Source organism: Pogoniulus pusillus, chromosome 23 (assembly GCF_015220805.1).
Source record: "Pogoniulus pusillus isolate bPogPus1 chromosome 23, bPogPus1.pri, whole genome shotgun sequence".
NCBI lineage: Eukaryota > Metazoa > Chordata > Aves > Piciformes > Lybiidae > Pogoniulus > Pogoniulus pusillus.
Window position 1 is genome coordinate 9,739,987 of NC_087286.1, and position 14,221 is coordinate 9,754,207.

Genomic DNA, 14,221 nt, shown 5'->3' on the forward strand with positions numbered 1-14,221 from the left:
ATTTCTTGATCGCCCAAATGTAATGGCTCTTTTGGCCACAGAGATTCACCAATCAGAATGGCAGTTTGCCAAACCTGACCATATTAGGTGAAGTCAGGAGCTTGCTTTCCCTTATTTAAATGGGAAGAACAAGCCTTGGCAAGTCTTGGACCCTGAAAGTGGGTGTCTCCAATCCTTTTGTCTTCTCCCTGTGCTCTGCTTCCTCCCCCCCAGCAGAGGGAAGGGGACCATAGGATCATACCTGAGCAAACCAGCATATGTGTCTTCCACAACATCAGTCTACAGCTGCTGTGTGTGATGTTCCCTGTACTTTTAGAAAGGAAGGCAGGGCTTCACCCTGACACTCCACTGCCAGCCATCTGCACTCAGCATCGTGGAGGCTGGAAATTCCAGGCTGCTGCCTGCAGTGGGGCGGTGCCCTCAGCCATTCCCCACCTCCTCCGAAGGGAAAGCAGCGGCCAGGGGTTGTCTAATGTTCTTATATATTATTTGAATCATTATAACACTTAGACACACTGATCATAAATCAAGAGCAGAGAAAAATGAAGGTGACCTCTGCATCCAAAGAGCAGGGTGGTGGGGCAGGGTGAGGAATGCACCTGTACTGGAGGAGAGGGAGAGCCCAAAACGCGGGTCAGTCGTGTCAGTCCTCTTCATCCCAGCATCAGGAAGCAGGCTTGTAACAAGGACAAGATTTTAAAAATAGTCAAGTTAATGATCTCTTTATTGTCTCCAGACTTGCTGCCTTCCAGGGTTTCCATTTGTTTCTCAGTAAATGGGAGCGTTGTAAACTTTCTGTGCTGGAAGTTGGCAGTCTCCCTTACTAGCAGGGATCTATAAGCTGCCGCACGCAGAGAAATATTAGTTCCTTGACCCTCCCACGAAATTTGCAAAGTTGACAATTCTGATGGATGTAATGGGAAGGGAAGATGATAACATGTTTTAATGTGCTGCATATGGGGAGGTAGTTTAGGGAGTATAGAGAACAGGAGCAAGAAGAGGTCAGGCAGTGTGGGTGTAACGAAGGGAGAAAGCAATCAAGGCAAGCAGGGAGGCAAACAGAGTGGAGAAAATAGTGTTAATGTTTGACCGGCACTCAAGGCTCTGCAAAATTAGTGTCCCCTCTCTTGCTCACTCTCTTTCCCCCCCCCTCTTTATTTTTTATTTAACTTCAACAAAGCTTTTGACAACAGCAGCAGCAAAAATAATAGCTCCCAGGACTCTTGTATTTACTTGCAGCACGCGGTAACCCCTTTCTGTTGATTTTAACCCAAATTTAAACCAGCAACTGTGTCAGCCCTTGTGAAAACATGGAGCTTGTCAATTAACTGAATGTACATTGTATAATTTGGATTATTTTGGTTTTTTTTAATCAAAAGAATCACTTCTTTAATGCCTTCTTTATGTCTTCTAATGTATTGTTTCTGCTTTTTCAAAGAGCTCCTGATATGAAGTGTTCCCCTTATGGAGTTTGGTAATCGGTATTGTGATGAATAATTTTGAGTGAATAATGCTAGATCTGGTGCTGATTGTTTCAGGGATCAAATTGTTAGCTGGAGAATGCTAGTTAAAAGGTCCCTTCTCTGAGATTATCAATATCAACAGCTTCCCAACATTTTCCAAGTCTTTCTTTGCTTTAAACTCTTAATGCTTTTAGCACCCAACGTTGCTATCGAGCTCTTTGTTTATTATACATTTCCTTTGCTATCTGTGAGCTCTGACAGGATAGGGGTTTTTTTTGGTTGTTGTTTTTTTCATTACTTTTTGTTTTAATGTATTTTCATATGGTCATGAGGAAATGCTTTAGCTGCAAGTGTCTGCTTCATCCTGGGATGCTGGCGGTTGAATGATTCAATTTTTGTCGTTCCTTTGTAAATCTGAACGGTGGGTGATGTCATCCACTTCTGAAACTGAACACTCCCTGTGTGTGAACAGCTTTGAACTACAGATTTGATTTAGGAATGTGGCTGCAAAGCTTCAAAAGACACTGCCCTGTCCAGCTGCAATTCTGACTTTTATAGGTTTTGTGCGAGGCCGATGTGAAGTTTGTTTATCCAGCCCTTATTCACTTGCAGGTTGCTTTTGCAGGGAGCCTCCGAAGTCTGCTGTCTCCTCAGCAACAACTGCAGAGCAGCCTTCTGCATCTCTTTTCAATTAACTCCAAGAAAAAAAAAAACCCAAACCACAACAAGCAAAAAGCCAAACAAACTTAAGACTTTAATTAAGATGGCAAATAAGCAGCCATGGGTTTAAATGCTCATTAAAGTAAAGCTTTTGATTAACAATGAAATTTGTAGGTAAGCTTCCACTAATAACTGTCAGCTCAGCTCCCACTTGTGTTTGCACTTTCACCATGTTACAGCATAGCTGAGACCTTCCCCCGGTCAGATGTTTTAGAAATCACTGATGAAGTATTTTTCTTCCTTCGTTTTAATCACAACCCTTTCTCCCAGGCATGTTTTTCCCCTTTCAAGTGCACTCCTAACTTTCTCCTGTTCAAAAGAAGGATAAATACCCTGTGCTTTTCTTCAGGGTGACTCATCCTTGGGCTTGCTCTTCTCTCTCCTCCCTCTCCCACCTCATGCTCTCTTTCAAAAGGGAGAAAGAAACAGGAAAATAGTTCTAAAAGAGAAAGTAAATGTGTGTGTAGCTTTCAGTGAAGTGAACCCCCCAGGACAAGTCAGAGTTAAACGGCTGTTGGAAGTGTTCTTGAGATGCTACAAGGTCATCACTGGAACAGGCTGCTCAGAGAGGTCATGGAGTCTCCTCTGGAGACCTTCAAAACCTGCCTGGATGCATTTCTGTGTGGACTACCTCAGATGATCCTGCTTGGCAGGGGGGCTGGACTTGATGATCTCTGGAGGTCTTTTCCAACCTCTAAGGTTCTGTGATCTGATGTTACTGAGCAGCCTCCATTTTGATAGAAGGACAGAATCACAAACTGGGTAGGGGTTGGAAGGGACCTCTAAAGATCATCTAATCCAACTCCCTTGCTAGATCAGGGTCACCTAGAGTAAATCACACACAAACCTGTCCGGGTGGGTTTGGATTGCCTCCAGGGAAGGAGACTCAACAACCTCTCTGGGCAGCCTGCTCCAGTGCTCTGCCGCCTCCAGGGTGAAGAACTTTGCCCCAGCGTGACATGAGTGGTGGTGCTGGGGAGAGCAAAGGCAATGTGCAGGGCTGCCAAACAAGGCAGCAGGTTCTAGAGGTATGAGGACATCCTTCACTGCTACAAAAACTTGCACATTTGGATTGGTGTGTGTGTGTGTCTCCCTAAGGCTGAAACCCGTCTGCACACTGGCATCGGGACACACAAGCCTGTGAAGAGCGGATTCACTGTCTCCCCTTGCCTTCAGCAGCACTGATGTGATCTGAAGTGATGCTAGTGAGGTTTTATTGCTGGAATCTCTAGGTTGAAAGGAATTACTAAAAAAGCCCACCTGACTTTTAAAAACTGGCATGAAATGGCTGTGGGTGGAAGCTGCTAAGCCACTTGTGAGGAGCCATCCCTTTGGCACTGACACTGCATCTCCCCTATGAAGAGAGACTGAGAGCCCTGGGGCTGTTCAGTCTGCAGAAGGGAAGGCTGAGAGGAGATCTTATCCATGTGTACAAATATCTGAGGGGTGGGTGTAAAGTGGCTGGGGCCAAGCTCTTTTTGGTGGTGCACAGCAACAAGATAAAGAGCAACAGCTATAAACTGGAATGCAGAAGGTTTCAGCTCAACGTGAGGAGAAGTTTCTTTTCAGTGAGGGTGCTGGAGCCCTGGAGCAGGCTGCCCAGAAAGGTTGTGGAGTTTCGGTCTCTGGAGACTTTGCAAACCCACCTGGATGCATTCTGTGCGGACCACCCTGGGTGATCCTGTCTTGGCAGGGAAGTTGGTCTGAATGATCTTTGGAGGTCCCTGCCAACCTCTAAAGTTCTGTGATTCACAAGAGCATCAAAGAGCAAGTTGTGCTTTTGGTCTGCATGCACAGCCTGTGTCCGTTTCTTGGCTGGGCAGCAGACACCTTGCAGTGCTTGAGTGTTTAAACTCTTGTGCACGATGTCGTCATGATGTGAGCTGGTGCCCAAGGAGCACAAGACAGTTTAGCTCACCATCCTGACTTGTCTGCCTCTGTCCACGTTTGGGCAAACTTGATCCCACAGGCGAGTGTCAAGCTTCCCCCCTTAACTTTATTTGGCTATTGGTCACAGACTCACAGAACCTTAGAGGTTGGAAGGGACCTCCAGAGATCATCAAGTCCAACCGCGCTGCCAGGGCAGCAATGAGACAGCAATGTGCTCTTGTGGCCAGGGGGGGCAGTGCTATTCTGGGGTGGATTAGAAGGGCTGTGGTTAGTAGGTCAAAAGAGGTTCTCCTGCCCCTCTACTCTGCCATGATGAGGCTGCATCTGCAATAGTGTCCAGTTCTGGGCCTTCCAGTTCGGGAGGGACATAGAACTGCTTGAGGGAGTCCAGTGCAGGGCCACAAAAATGGTTAAGGGAGTGGAACATCTCTCTTAAAAGGAGAGCCTGAGGGAGCTGGTTCTGTGTTACTTGGAGAGTGACTAAGAGGTGACCTCATCAGTGTTGATAAAGATGTAAAGGTGAATGCCAGGAGGCTGGGGCCAGGCTCTGCTGGGTGATGCCCAGTGACAGCGTAAGGGGCAATGGTGGAAGCTGAGGCATAGGAAGTTCCATGGAAACATGAGGAGGAATTTTTCCCTTTGTGTGATAGAACACTGGAACAGGCTGCCCAGGGGTATAGCGGAGTCTCCCTCTCTGGAGATATGCTGTCATGTGGTGGGTGCATTGTCCCCCAGAAGAGACTCTCCTATAGAGAGATTCCTCAGGGTCTTGTAAGAAATTTCTGGCAGAATAAATACTGTGGGGGCTCTGGTGATGACCCAGCACAGCATGAGTGACGTGGTGATGATAAGACAGGCAAAGGGGAAGTTTGATTCTGACTTTCCACTTTCAAGTGGTTGAAGATATGAAAAAGTGGTTTATTTTACAGCCTATTAATCTTGCACAGTATTTTGTTTTCGTTTAAAAGATATATATTTGATCTTGATTATGAATTGAGTGATTTCACAGCAAGGAGATGATTATTATTGCTAGTTCAACAGTTCTGGCTTATTTGATTACTCAGGTGAGTCATATAGTTATGCTTCTGTTTCCAGCTTATAAATCTTTCAGCCCCAGGAATTGCACCTGACAATCTTAAATTAGGGTGTTTGGGGTTGGGTTTTTTTTAGCATTTTAGTCAAATTCAGATACATGAAAATTACTTTGAAACCAGCACAAGGCAGTCACAGGTGTGGCTAATCTGAGCTTCTTTATCTTTATTGTTTAAAGATTGGCTATTGTTTAAAAAGGCTTTTCATGAGCTCCTTTGTAGCCTGAATTCTCTGTGCCTTCTTTAAGTGCTACATGCTAATATTAAATATGTTTCTTCTGGTGGAAGGTGAAATACAAAGAGCAGTTCAGCAAGGAAATGAAGAGCCACCAGTACAATCCTCTTGACAGCGCTTCCTTCAAGCAAGCACAGCTTGCAGCCACCTTGGCAAGTGATGTAAGTGAGTTTGCTTTGTCATTTGCATGCTTTTACATCCTGAGAAACCTCAGTCTTTGCTCTCAAGCAGATCTGCTTCTGTCAGTGATGTCCAATAACAGGACAAGGGATAATGGGTGGAAGCTGAGGCATAGGAAGTTCCATAGAAACATGAGAAGAATTTTTTTAACCTGTGAGGGTGACAGAGCACTGGAACAGACTGCCCAGGGGGGTTGTGGAGTCTCCCTCTCTGGAGATATTGAAAACCTGCCTGGATGTGTTCCTGTGTGATCTGGTCTAGGTGATGCTGCTCTGGCAGGGGGTTGGTCTGGATGAACTTTCAAAGTCCCTGCCAGCCGCTGACATTCTGTGAGTCTGTCTGCTCTCCTTTAGCTCAGCGTGTTGAAAGGTATGACTGCTTACTCTGAGCTAAATGCCTTGTTCTTTGTTTATTTGTATTTGATGAAGAAATAGGCAGAGGGCAATTCTTTTGACCTGTTGTAGGTGTTTCTCTTTAGAGGAGTGAAATGATAGAATGAGAGGAAATGGCCTGAAGTGGCACAGGGAGTGGGGTGGGGGTGTTAGATTGGACATTAGAAGAAAACTTTTGACTGGAAGGGCTCTCAACCACTGGAACAGGCTCCCTGGAATGATGATTGAATCCCCATCCCTGAAGGTGTTTCAAAGAGGCAGAGATGTGCTGAGGGATGTGGTTTAGCCCCAACCTTGGCAGAGTTAGCGAATGGTTGGACTCAACGATCTTGAAGGTTTTTTCCAACCAAAATGTTCCATGACTCTATGAAGTGCTGACATCTCTGCAGTGATACTAGAAAGAGGTTGCATGAGCAGCTCAGATTTGAATGTCTTTCGCCTTCATTCTGCCAGCTGATCTTTGAGTGGTAGTAGAACAGTCAGTGGCTTCAGCAGTCCCTGCTGCTGGAGCCAGATGGGAGAAAACATCTTTATCAAGTGGTAATCCTGTTGGTATGTTTGACAGCATGTCTAGCACTGAAAATATGAGCTCTTTTTGGAAGCCAAAAGACAAGCCTTCATTCTTTAATCTTGTGTTTCCAACGTGTTGGACACCAACCAAGGGCAATAGGAGAAGCTGACTGTGAGAAGGATCCAACAGAAGATATAATTATTTCCAAAATGTAAATATTTAGTTAAAAAAATAATACTGGAAGTCATTATTATTGTAAGAAATATACAATCTGAAGGCTGCCTGCATCAGTGAAGAACATGATCCATGTGTGGAGGTGTCTAAACATATTGGATTTAAAGATTGTTCTTCAAAATAGGCACAGTGGCTAGCAGTCTTCTGTAAACATGGGCATCCAGCTGTGAAAGTCCTGCTATAGCCTGCTAGGAAGTTACCTTCTGCAGCTTCAGCAAGTGATTAACATTTGCCAGTATTGGTCTCCCAAGTAACCAGTGATAGGATGAGAGGAAATGAGCTTAAGTTGAGCCAGGGGAGGTTTAGATTGGAGATTAGGACAAAATTCTTTCCTTCAATAGTGGTGAGGGGTTGGAACAGGCTGCCCAGGGAGGCAGTGGAGTCCCCCTCCCTGGAGGTATTTGAGAAGCTGTAGAGGAAGTGCTTCAGGATATAGGTGAGTGGTTCAGGTAGCTGGGTTGATGCTTGGAATTGATGATCATAGAATCATAGAATGGTTTAGGTTGGAAGGGACCTCAAAGCTCATACAGTTCCAACCCCCTGCCATAGGCAGGGACACCTCCCACTAGAACAGGTCGCTCAAGGCCTCATCCAACTTGGCCTTGAACAGCTCCAGGGAAGGAATAGCCACAACCCCCCCGGGCAACCTGTGCCAGTGTTTCACCACCCTCACTGGAAAGAAGTCCTTCCTAACATCTAGTTTAAATCTTCCCACTTGCAGTTTAAACCCATTGCTTCTTGTCCTGTCATCACAAGACCTTGTAAATAGTCCCTCCCCAGCCCTGCTGTAGCTTCCTTCAGATACTGGAAGACCACTCCAAGGTCTCCTCAAAGCCTTCTCTTCTCCAGGCTGCAGACCCCCACTCTCGTGGCCTGTCCTCATAGCAGAGCTGCTGCAGCCCTCTGATCTTTCAGGTCTTTTCCAGCCTTAATGATTCTGTGCTTCTATATTGCTTGTCTTTGCTGAAAGCAATGTATATTGACCACAATATTCATGAACACTTCTCTTTAACTGTTTTATAAACGACATTGCTTCTATTTTTTTCTATTATTATTTGAACTGTGTCATTCCTTTATCAAGAGTAAAAGGAAAACAAACTAAACCCCAAATGTTTAAAATGAGTAAACTCAAAGTACTGAGGAACTCCTGGTTGAAGTTTTTGGGGTTGGGGGAGGTAGAAAGCAAACCCGCAGAATAATTCTTTCCTAGTCTGTAAAGTCCTACAAAGTTTGATTTTAAGTGTCCTTTTTGAGGAAAACTTTCAGTAGTTCCCAAACACTTTCTCAATAGAACGAATCCTTTAGGGACTGTTGCTCTCCTCCATATAGTAGTAAATGACTCCCATCTAGTGGCTGGTAGAGATTCTTCAGGCAAGCATTTGCGGTCTCTGGAAGTCTACACTGTAATAGTAGTCAGAGAGTCACAGAATATCAGGGGTTGGAAGGAACCTCACAAGATCATCCAGTTCAATCTCCCTTCCAGAGCAGGTTCTTCAGTGAGGTGATTGAATCCCTCTCCCTGGAAGTGTTTGAAAGAGCAGGAAGCTGTGAATTGTTTTGCTTATCTTTCTTTTACATAATCTAAATTCTTTTTGCAGGTGAACTACAGGAAAGATCTGGAAAGCCTACATGATCCAGCTTCAGATCTACCAAATCTGCTGTATTTAAACCATGCTTTAAATATCAGCAAAACACAGAGTGATGTAAGTAGCCCTTGTAAGACTGGTTTGAAATACAGAGGTAGTGAGGAATGTTGTGTGTATAGTCACTGTAGAAAAGAGAGATCTGTGGTGCTTGCTTCTTGGTCTCTTTTACAGCACTGTAGTGCTGTAACCAGAGCAGCTGTGGTGATGTGGTGAAGAATAAGGAGCATTTAGGAGAGGGATGTCAGGATTTAGGAGAGGGCATGTTTGGACACAAATAGGCTGAGTTTGACTGGTCTAACTCATCCTATTTTCATTATTTGGATGAGGAAGAGAGTTCCCAATGTGGCACATTCCCCTTTTGCAGTGTACACGTAATTCTCTGCAGCATGAACACCGAAGGCAAGAAGATAAAACTTTGATGTATGAGCAGGAGGTTTGCATGTATGAAATCTGTTCCTACTGTAGAGGCTTTGAGACTCTGAACTACAGGGTAAAAGAAAAAGGAACTTGGATGTGTTTCACATTATGGAACAAGGTGAGTAAATCACAGAATACTGGGGGTTGGAAGGGACCCTGAGAGATCATTGAGTCCAACCCCCTTGCCAAGCAGAGTCACCTAGGGCAGGTCACACAGGAATGCATCCAAGTGGGTCTTGATAGTCTCTAGAGGAGGAGACTCCACAACCTGCTGCAGGGCTCCAGAGCCCTCACAGTTGAGGTGGAATTTTCTGTGACTGAGTTCCCATCCATTGTCCCACATCCTGTCACTGGATGTCACTGATGAGAGGCTGGCTCCATCCTCCTGATAGCAATCCTTCAGATATTTGTAGACACTGATAAGGTTCTCTCTCAGCCTTTTCTTCTCCAGACTAAACAGTCTCAGGTCTCTCAGCCTTTCCTTGTAAGAAAGACTCTCGAGTCCCTTCATCATTCTCATAGCTCCTTGTTGGACTTTCTGCAGTAGTTCCCTGTCCTTCTTGAACTGAGGAGCCCATAACCATACACAATACTCCAAATGTGGTCTAACTAGAGCTGAGTAGAGGAGGAGAAGCTCTCTTGACCTGCTGACCACACTTCTCTCAGTGCATCCCAGTATACAGTTGGTCTTCTTTGCTGCAGGGCACGTTGCTGTCCCCTGGGTAAACTATTATCAACCACGGTTCCACGGTCCTTCTCTGTGGAGCCTCTCTCCAGCTGATCAACCCCTAACCTGTACTGGTGAAGTGTGTAAAATACTGTAGTTTGGTGTAGCAAAAGGTTTTATGATTTACCTAATTGGGTTTTATAGATTGCATTTGTTTAAAAATGTTGTTCTGATCCATGAGAAATGGAGTAAAAGACTCTGCTCGAGAGAGTCCAGTGGAGAGCCATGAGGATGAGTGGGGGACTTGAACATCTCCCCTATGAAGAGAGACTGAGAGCCCTGGGGCTGTATAGTATGGAGAAGAGAAGGCTGAGGAGATCTGACTAATGTCTATCAATACCTGAGGGGTGGGTGTCAAGTGGCTGGGGACAATTTCTTTTCATTGGTGCACAGTAATTAGACAAGGAACGACAGATACAAACTGGAGCACAGAAGGTTTCACCTCAGCATGAGGAGAAGCTTCTTTACAGGGAGGGTGCTGGAGCCCTGGAGCAGGCTGCCCAAAGGTGTTGTGGAGTCTCCTTCTCTGGAGAATTTCCAAACCCTTCTAGATGCATTCCTGTGTGAACTACCCTGGGTGATCCTGCCTTGGCAGGGGAGTTGGTCTGGATGATCTCTGGAGGTCCCTTCCAACCTCTAACATTCTGTGATTCTGTGAAAAGTGTGAAGTCAGGATCTGTAGATGGAGAGAAGTTTTCTTTGTTTCTGCAACTGATTTTATTGTGTGACATTTACAGTTACTCCCACTAGGAGGCAAACCCAGACCATCATACTTGTTCCTTTGCACCTCCTGTGTAAATAATAATGTTTAACGTATAGCAAACACAAACATTTGGTTTCATGAACAGGACAAGCATTTTCTCTAAGAAAATACAAAAGATTTTTTTTTTACTGTACTCTTTCTCTCCCCCCCCCATCACAATATTTTACAGTCTTCAAAGTTCACTGTTTTTAGGTCTGACATCTTGAAGCACAGGAGTCGATTACTGCAGAAAACATTTCCCTGTATATTTACCCTGTTTCTTCAATTTGAGGAGTCTTCCAAGTCAAAACCTCTAAGGACTTTGGCCCCTGTCTCTGGGGCCAGGAATTGCACCTCATGTTCTGCCAGTTGTTAACAGCCTTCATTTTCATTTCCATTTCCTTAGGTCAAGTACAAGGAGAATTATGAAAAATCTAAAGGCAGATCAATGCTGGAGTTTGTGGAGACACCAATGTATCAGGTCTCAAAGGAGGCTCAAAAGATGCAAAGCGAGGTCAGTAAGACTGTGTGCTTGAACCAGCAAGATGTAGATCAGCAGAGAAGCTGTCAGACATCTCGTCCTCAGGTTAAAGAAATGGATGAAGCAGGTTGTCAAGGTTTTATCAGCAGAGGATACGGTGGATTTAGTACTGAGTAGTTCTCTTTTCTGTTCTCCACCTCAGTTCTTCCCTCAGATTTTTGTCTCAGCAGGCCACTGGTGCTAACAGTGGACAAAGATTCCATCATTTAATGGAGAAGGTGCTCGGGAGGTCAGATGGATCATGGAATCATAGAATACCAGGGGCTGGAAAGGACCTTGAAAGCTCTTGTGGTCCAGACCCCTGCCAGAGCAGAATCACTCAGAGCAGATTTCACTGGAACACATCCAGACAGTTCTTGAATATCTCCTGAGAGGGAGACTCCACAACCCCCCTGAGCAGCCTGTTCCAGTGCTCTGTCACCCTCACAGGGAAAAAAATTCTTCCTCAGGTTCACATGGAACCTCCTATGCCCCATTGCCCCTTGGCCTGTCATTGAGCATCACTGAGAAGAGCCTGGCTCCAGACTCCTGGCACTCACCCCTTACATATGTATAAACATGAATGAGGACACCCCTTAATCTCCTCCTCTCCAAGCAGCACAGCCCCAGCTACCTCAGGCTCTCCTCTTAAGAGAGATGTTCCATTCCACGGCTCTGCACTGGGCTCTCAAGCAGTTCCCTGAGGTCCTTCTTGAACTGAGGGGCCTAGAACTAGGCACAATACTGCAGATGAGGCCTCACTAGGGCAATGTAGAGGAGCAGGAGAACCTCCCTCGACCTACTGACCACAGCCCTTCTAATCCACCTCAGGATGGCATTGGCCTTCCTGGCCACCAGAGCATATTGCTGGCTCATGGCCATCCTTCCATCCACCGGGACTCCCAAATCCTCCTCCCCTTCACTGCTCTCCAGCAGGTCAGTGCCTGACTTATACTGATCCCTGGGGTTGTGCACGACTCTACACTTGCCCCTGTTGTACTTCATTCAGTTTCTCCCTGCCCAACTCTCAGCCTATCTAAGTCTCTCTGAATGGCAGCACAACTCTCCAGTGTGGCAAGCCACTCCACCCAGCTTGGTGTCATCAGCAAACTTGCTGACAGTGCACTCTGTGCCCTCCTCCAGGTTATTAATGAATACATTGAATTATAATGGTCCCAGTACCAGCCCCTGAGGAACTCCACTGGTTAGAGGCCTCCAGCTAGACTCTGTGCCATTGACCACAACTCTCTGACTTCTTTGCTTTAACCAGTTCCCAATCCACCTCACTACTTCATCACCCAGACCACACCTCCTCAGTTGAGCTATGAGGATGCTGCAGATCAGAGATTAATGACAGTTTCACCCTTTGCCTTTGATTCCATCTTTAATGGAGGAGAGCTTTGAGATGGGAACGAGTGAAGCCACAAAGCCTTGTATATGTAATTGGGATAATGAAATGAGTCATGAAGTTGCTTATCAATGTGCTGTGGCTCATTTCTGGGCCTGTTTACAGGTTTCTTGCTGAAATATGCTTGGAAATGCACTGCAGGCAACCACTGACTGTTGGGTTTTGCTTCAACAGAAAATGTATCGCAGAGATTTTGAAGAGGGGATCAAAGGAAGACCCTCAATGGACTTAGACAAGACCCCAGGGTTCTTGCACCTAAAAGAAGTCACCAACCTCCTCAAAGAGGTATTTTTATTTGTTTGGTTTGCTTTTCTTTGTTTTTAAATTGTAAATGAGCAAGAAGCAGCAGCACTGCAAGCTCCTGAGTGCTGAACAACTTCACTTGGTAGTGAAATACAAAAGGCACTTCCTGAGGGATAATTGCCACATGGCATTTCTGCTCTGAATGGTCCTGGAGTGGCAATCAAAACTTTCTGAAGCTTCCTTGTGAACATGAGGAAATGCTCAGCACACCTGAACTAATCAGGTTACTCCATCAAAAAATGGAGCTGGCAGAACATTGCCAGGCCAACCCCTCTGGGGGCCTCACTTTTGGAATTTGTTCCTCCCCTGTGCTCAAATAACCCAAATTTGGTAACCTTCCAGGCATGCTGCAAAAAGAAAAACACATCTGTTTGATAGGGTTTTGGAGAGGACCTGGAGTTTTCTTTCCAGCTAGAAATGAATCCTCCTTCCAGAGGTGGGAAAGAGGATTTCTGTTAGTCTCCAGATGGCAGTTTAGCCTTTTGAGTAATGATTTCAGGTCCATTGTGGTTACGTGGATGTCTCAAGTTGTCTGTAGTCCCTTTGAACTAAGTTAATTGAAGATGAAACATGTGTCTATCATACATGAAAATGAAGGAGACCAAAATTCCATCATGTAGCTGTGATATTACATACTCTGCTGTAAGCACATTTTTTCCAGGATGGGGTTTCTGGATGCCTCTTGTTAAAGATTTGTCCAATGTTCTTCAGTTCCATGTTGCATTAGAAATTCTACTCTTTTCTTCTCCCCCATAATAGCTGAGAATCCTCCAATCTGAAGCCTTTTTATATTGGTATTCAAACCTGGTTTTTATGTTAGGGTTTGAGTATTGGTTGTTTCTTGCTCATATTACTTAGTATTTGACCAAAATTAGAAGTAAATGTAGCAGAAAAATCCATAGTTAGAAATATCACAGCTGCTAGATAGCTTTCATTTCAATTTGGGAGGCAACAGTAGCCTTGTTTATATTTACTGTATTAAGAATTGATGGATTTGCTCTGTGGCCCAGATGAAGGAATTGAAAATGATAGAATTAAAAATCCTTCAATCTTGCTCACAGGAGTTGGAAGGGACCTCTGGAGATCTGCCAGACCAACCTCCCCTGCCAGAGCAGGACCATAGAATCTAGCGCAGGTCACAAAGGAACACATCCAGACAGGTCTGGAAAGGCTCCAGAGAAGGAGACTCTACAACCTCTCTGGGCAGCCTGTGCCAGGACTCTGTGAGCCTTACAGTCAAGAAGTTCTTCCTCATGTTGAGGTGGAACTTCCTGTGCTGTATTTTCTGCACCTGGGAAAGAACAACCCCAGAGATCAGTATAGGTTGGGGACTGACCTGCTGGAGAACAGCGAAGGGGAAAAGGCCCTGGGGGTCCTAGTTGATGGGAAGTTGACCATGAGCCAGCAATATGCTCTGGTGGCCAGGAGGGCCAGTGCCATCCTGAGGTGGATTAGAAGGGATGTGGTTAGTGGGTCCAGAGAGCTTCTCTTGCCCCTCTACTCTGCCCTGGTGAGGCCACATCTGGAATACTGTGTCCAGTTCCAGACCCCTTAGTTTAAGAAGGACCTCAGAGAACTGCTAGAGAGTCCAGCACAGAGCCACAAAGATGATGAAGGGAATGAAACATTTCTCTTAAGAGGAGAGCCTGAGGGAGCTGGGGCTCTTTAGCCTGGAGAGGAGGAGACTGAGAGATGACCTCATCAATGTTGATAAAGATGTAAAGGTGAGTGCCAGGAGGCTG

At 45.4% G+C, this 14,221-nt stretch overlaps 1 protein-coding gene across 4 annotated transcripts in view; it reads left to right on the forward strand.

Moving 5' to 3' along the window:
- NEBL (nebulette) overlaps nt 1-14,221 on the forward strand; it is a 274,767-nt gene that overhangs the window by 208,991 nt on the left and 51,555 nt on the right. Inside the window, exons 8-11 of one of the 4 annotated variants that reach the window (XM_064162531.1) lie at nt 5,453-5,560; nt 8,315-8,419; nt 10,655-10,762; nt 12,351-12,461. The exons of the other annotated variants lie outside the window; for them this stretch is intronic. Coding sequence (XP_064018601.1) covers nt 5,453-5,560; nt 8,315-8,419; nt 10,655-10,762; nt 12,351-12,461 — 432 coding nt within the window. The remainder of the gene's footprint in view (nt 1-5,452; nt 5,561-8,314; nt 8,420-10,654; nt 10,763-12,350; nt 12,462-14,221) is intronic. 4 annotated transcript variants of the gene reach the window in all.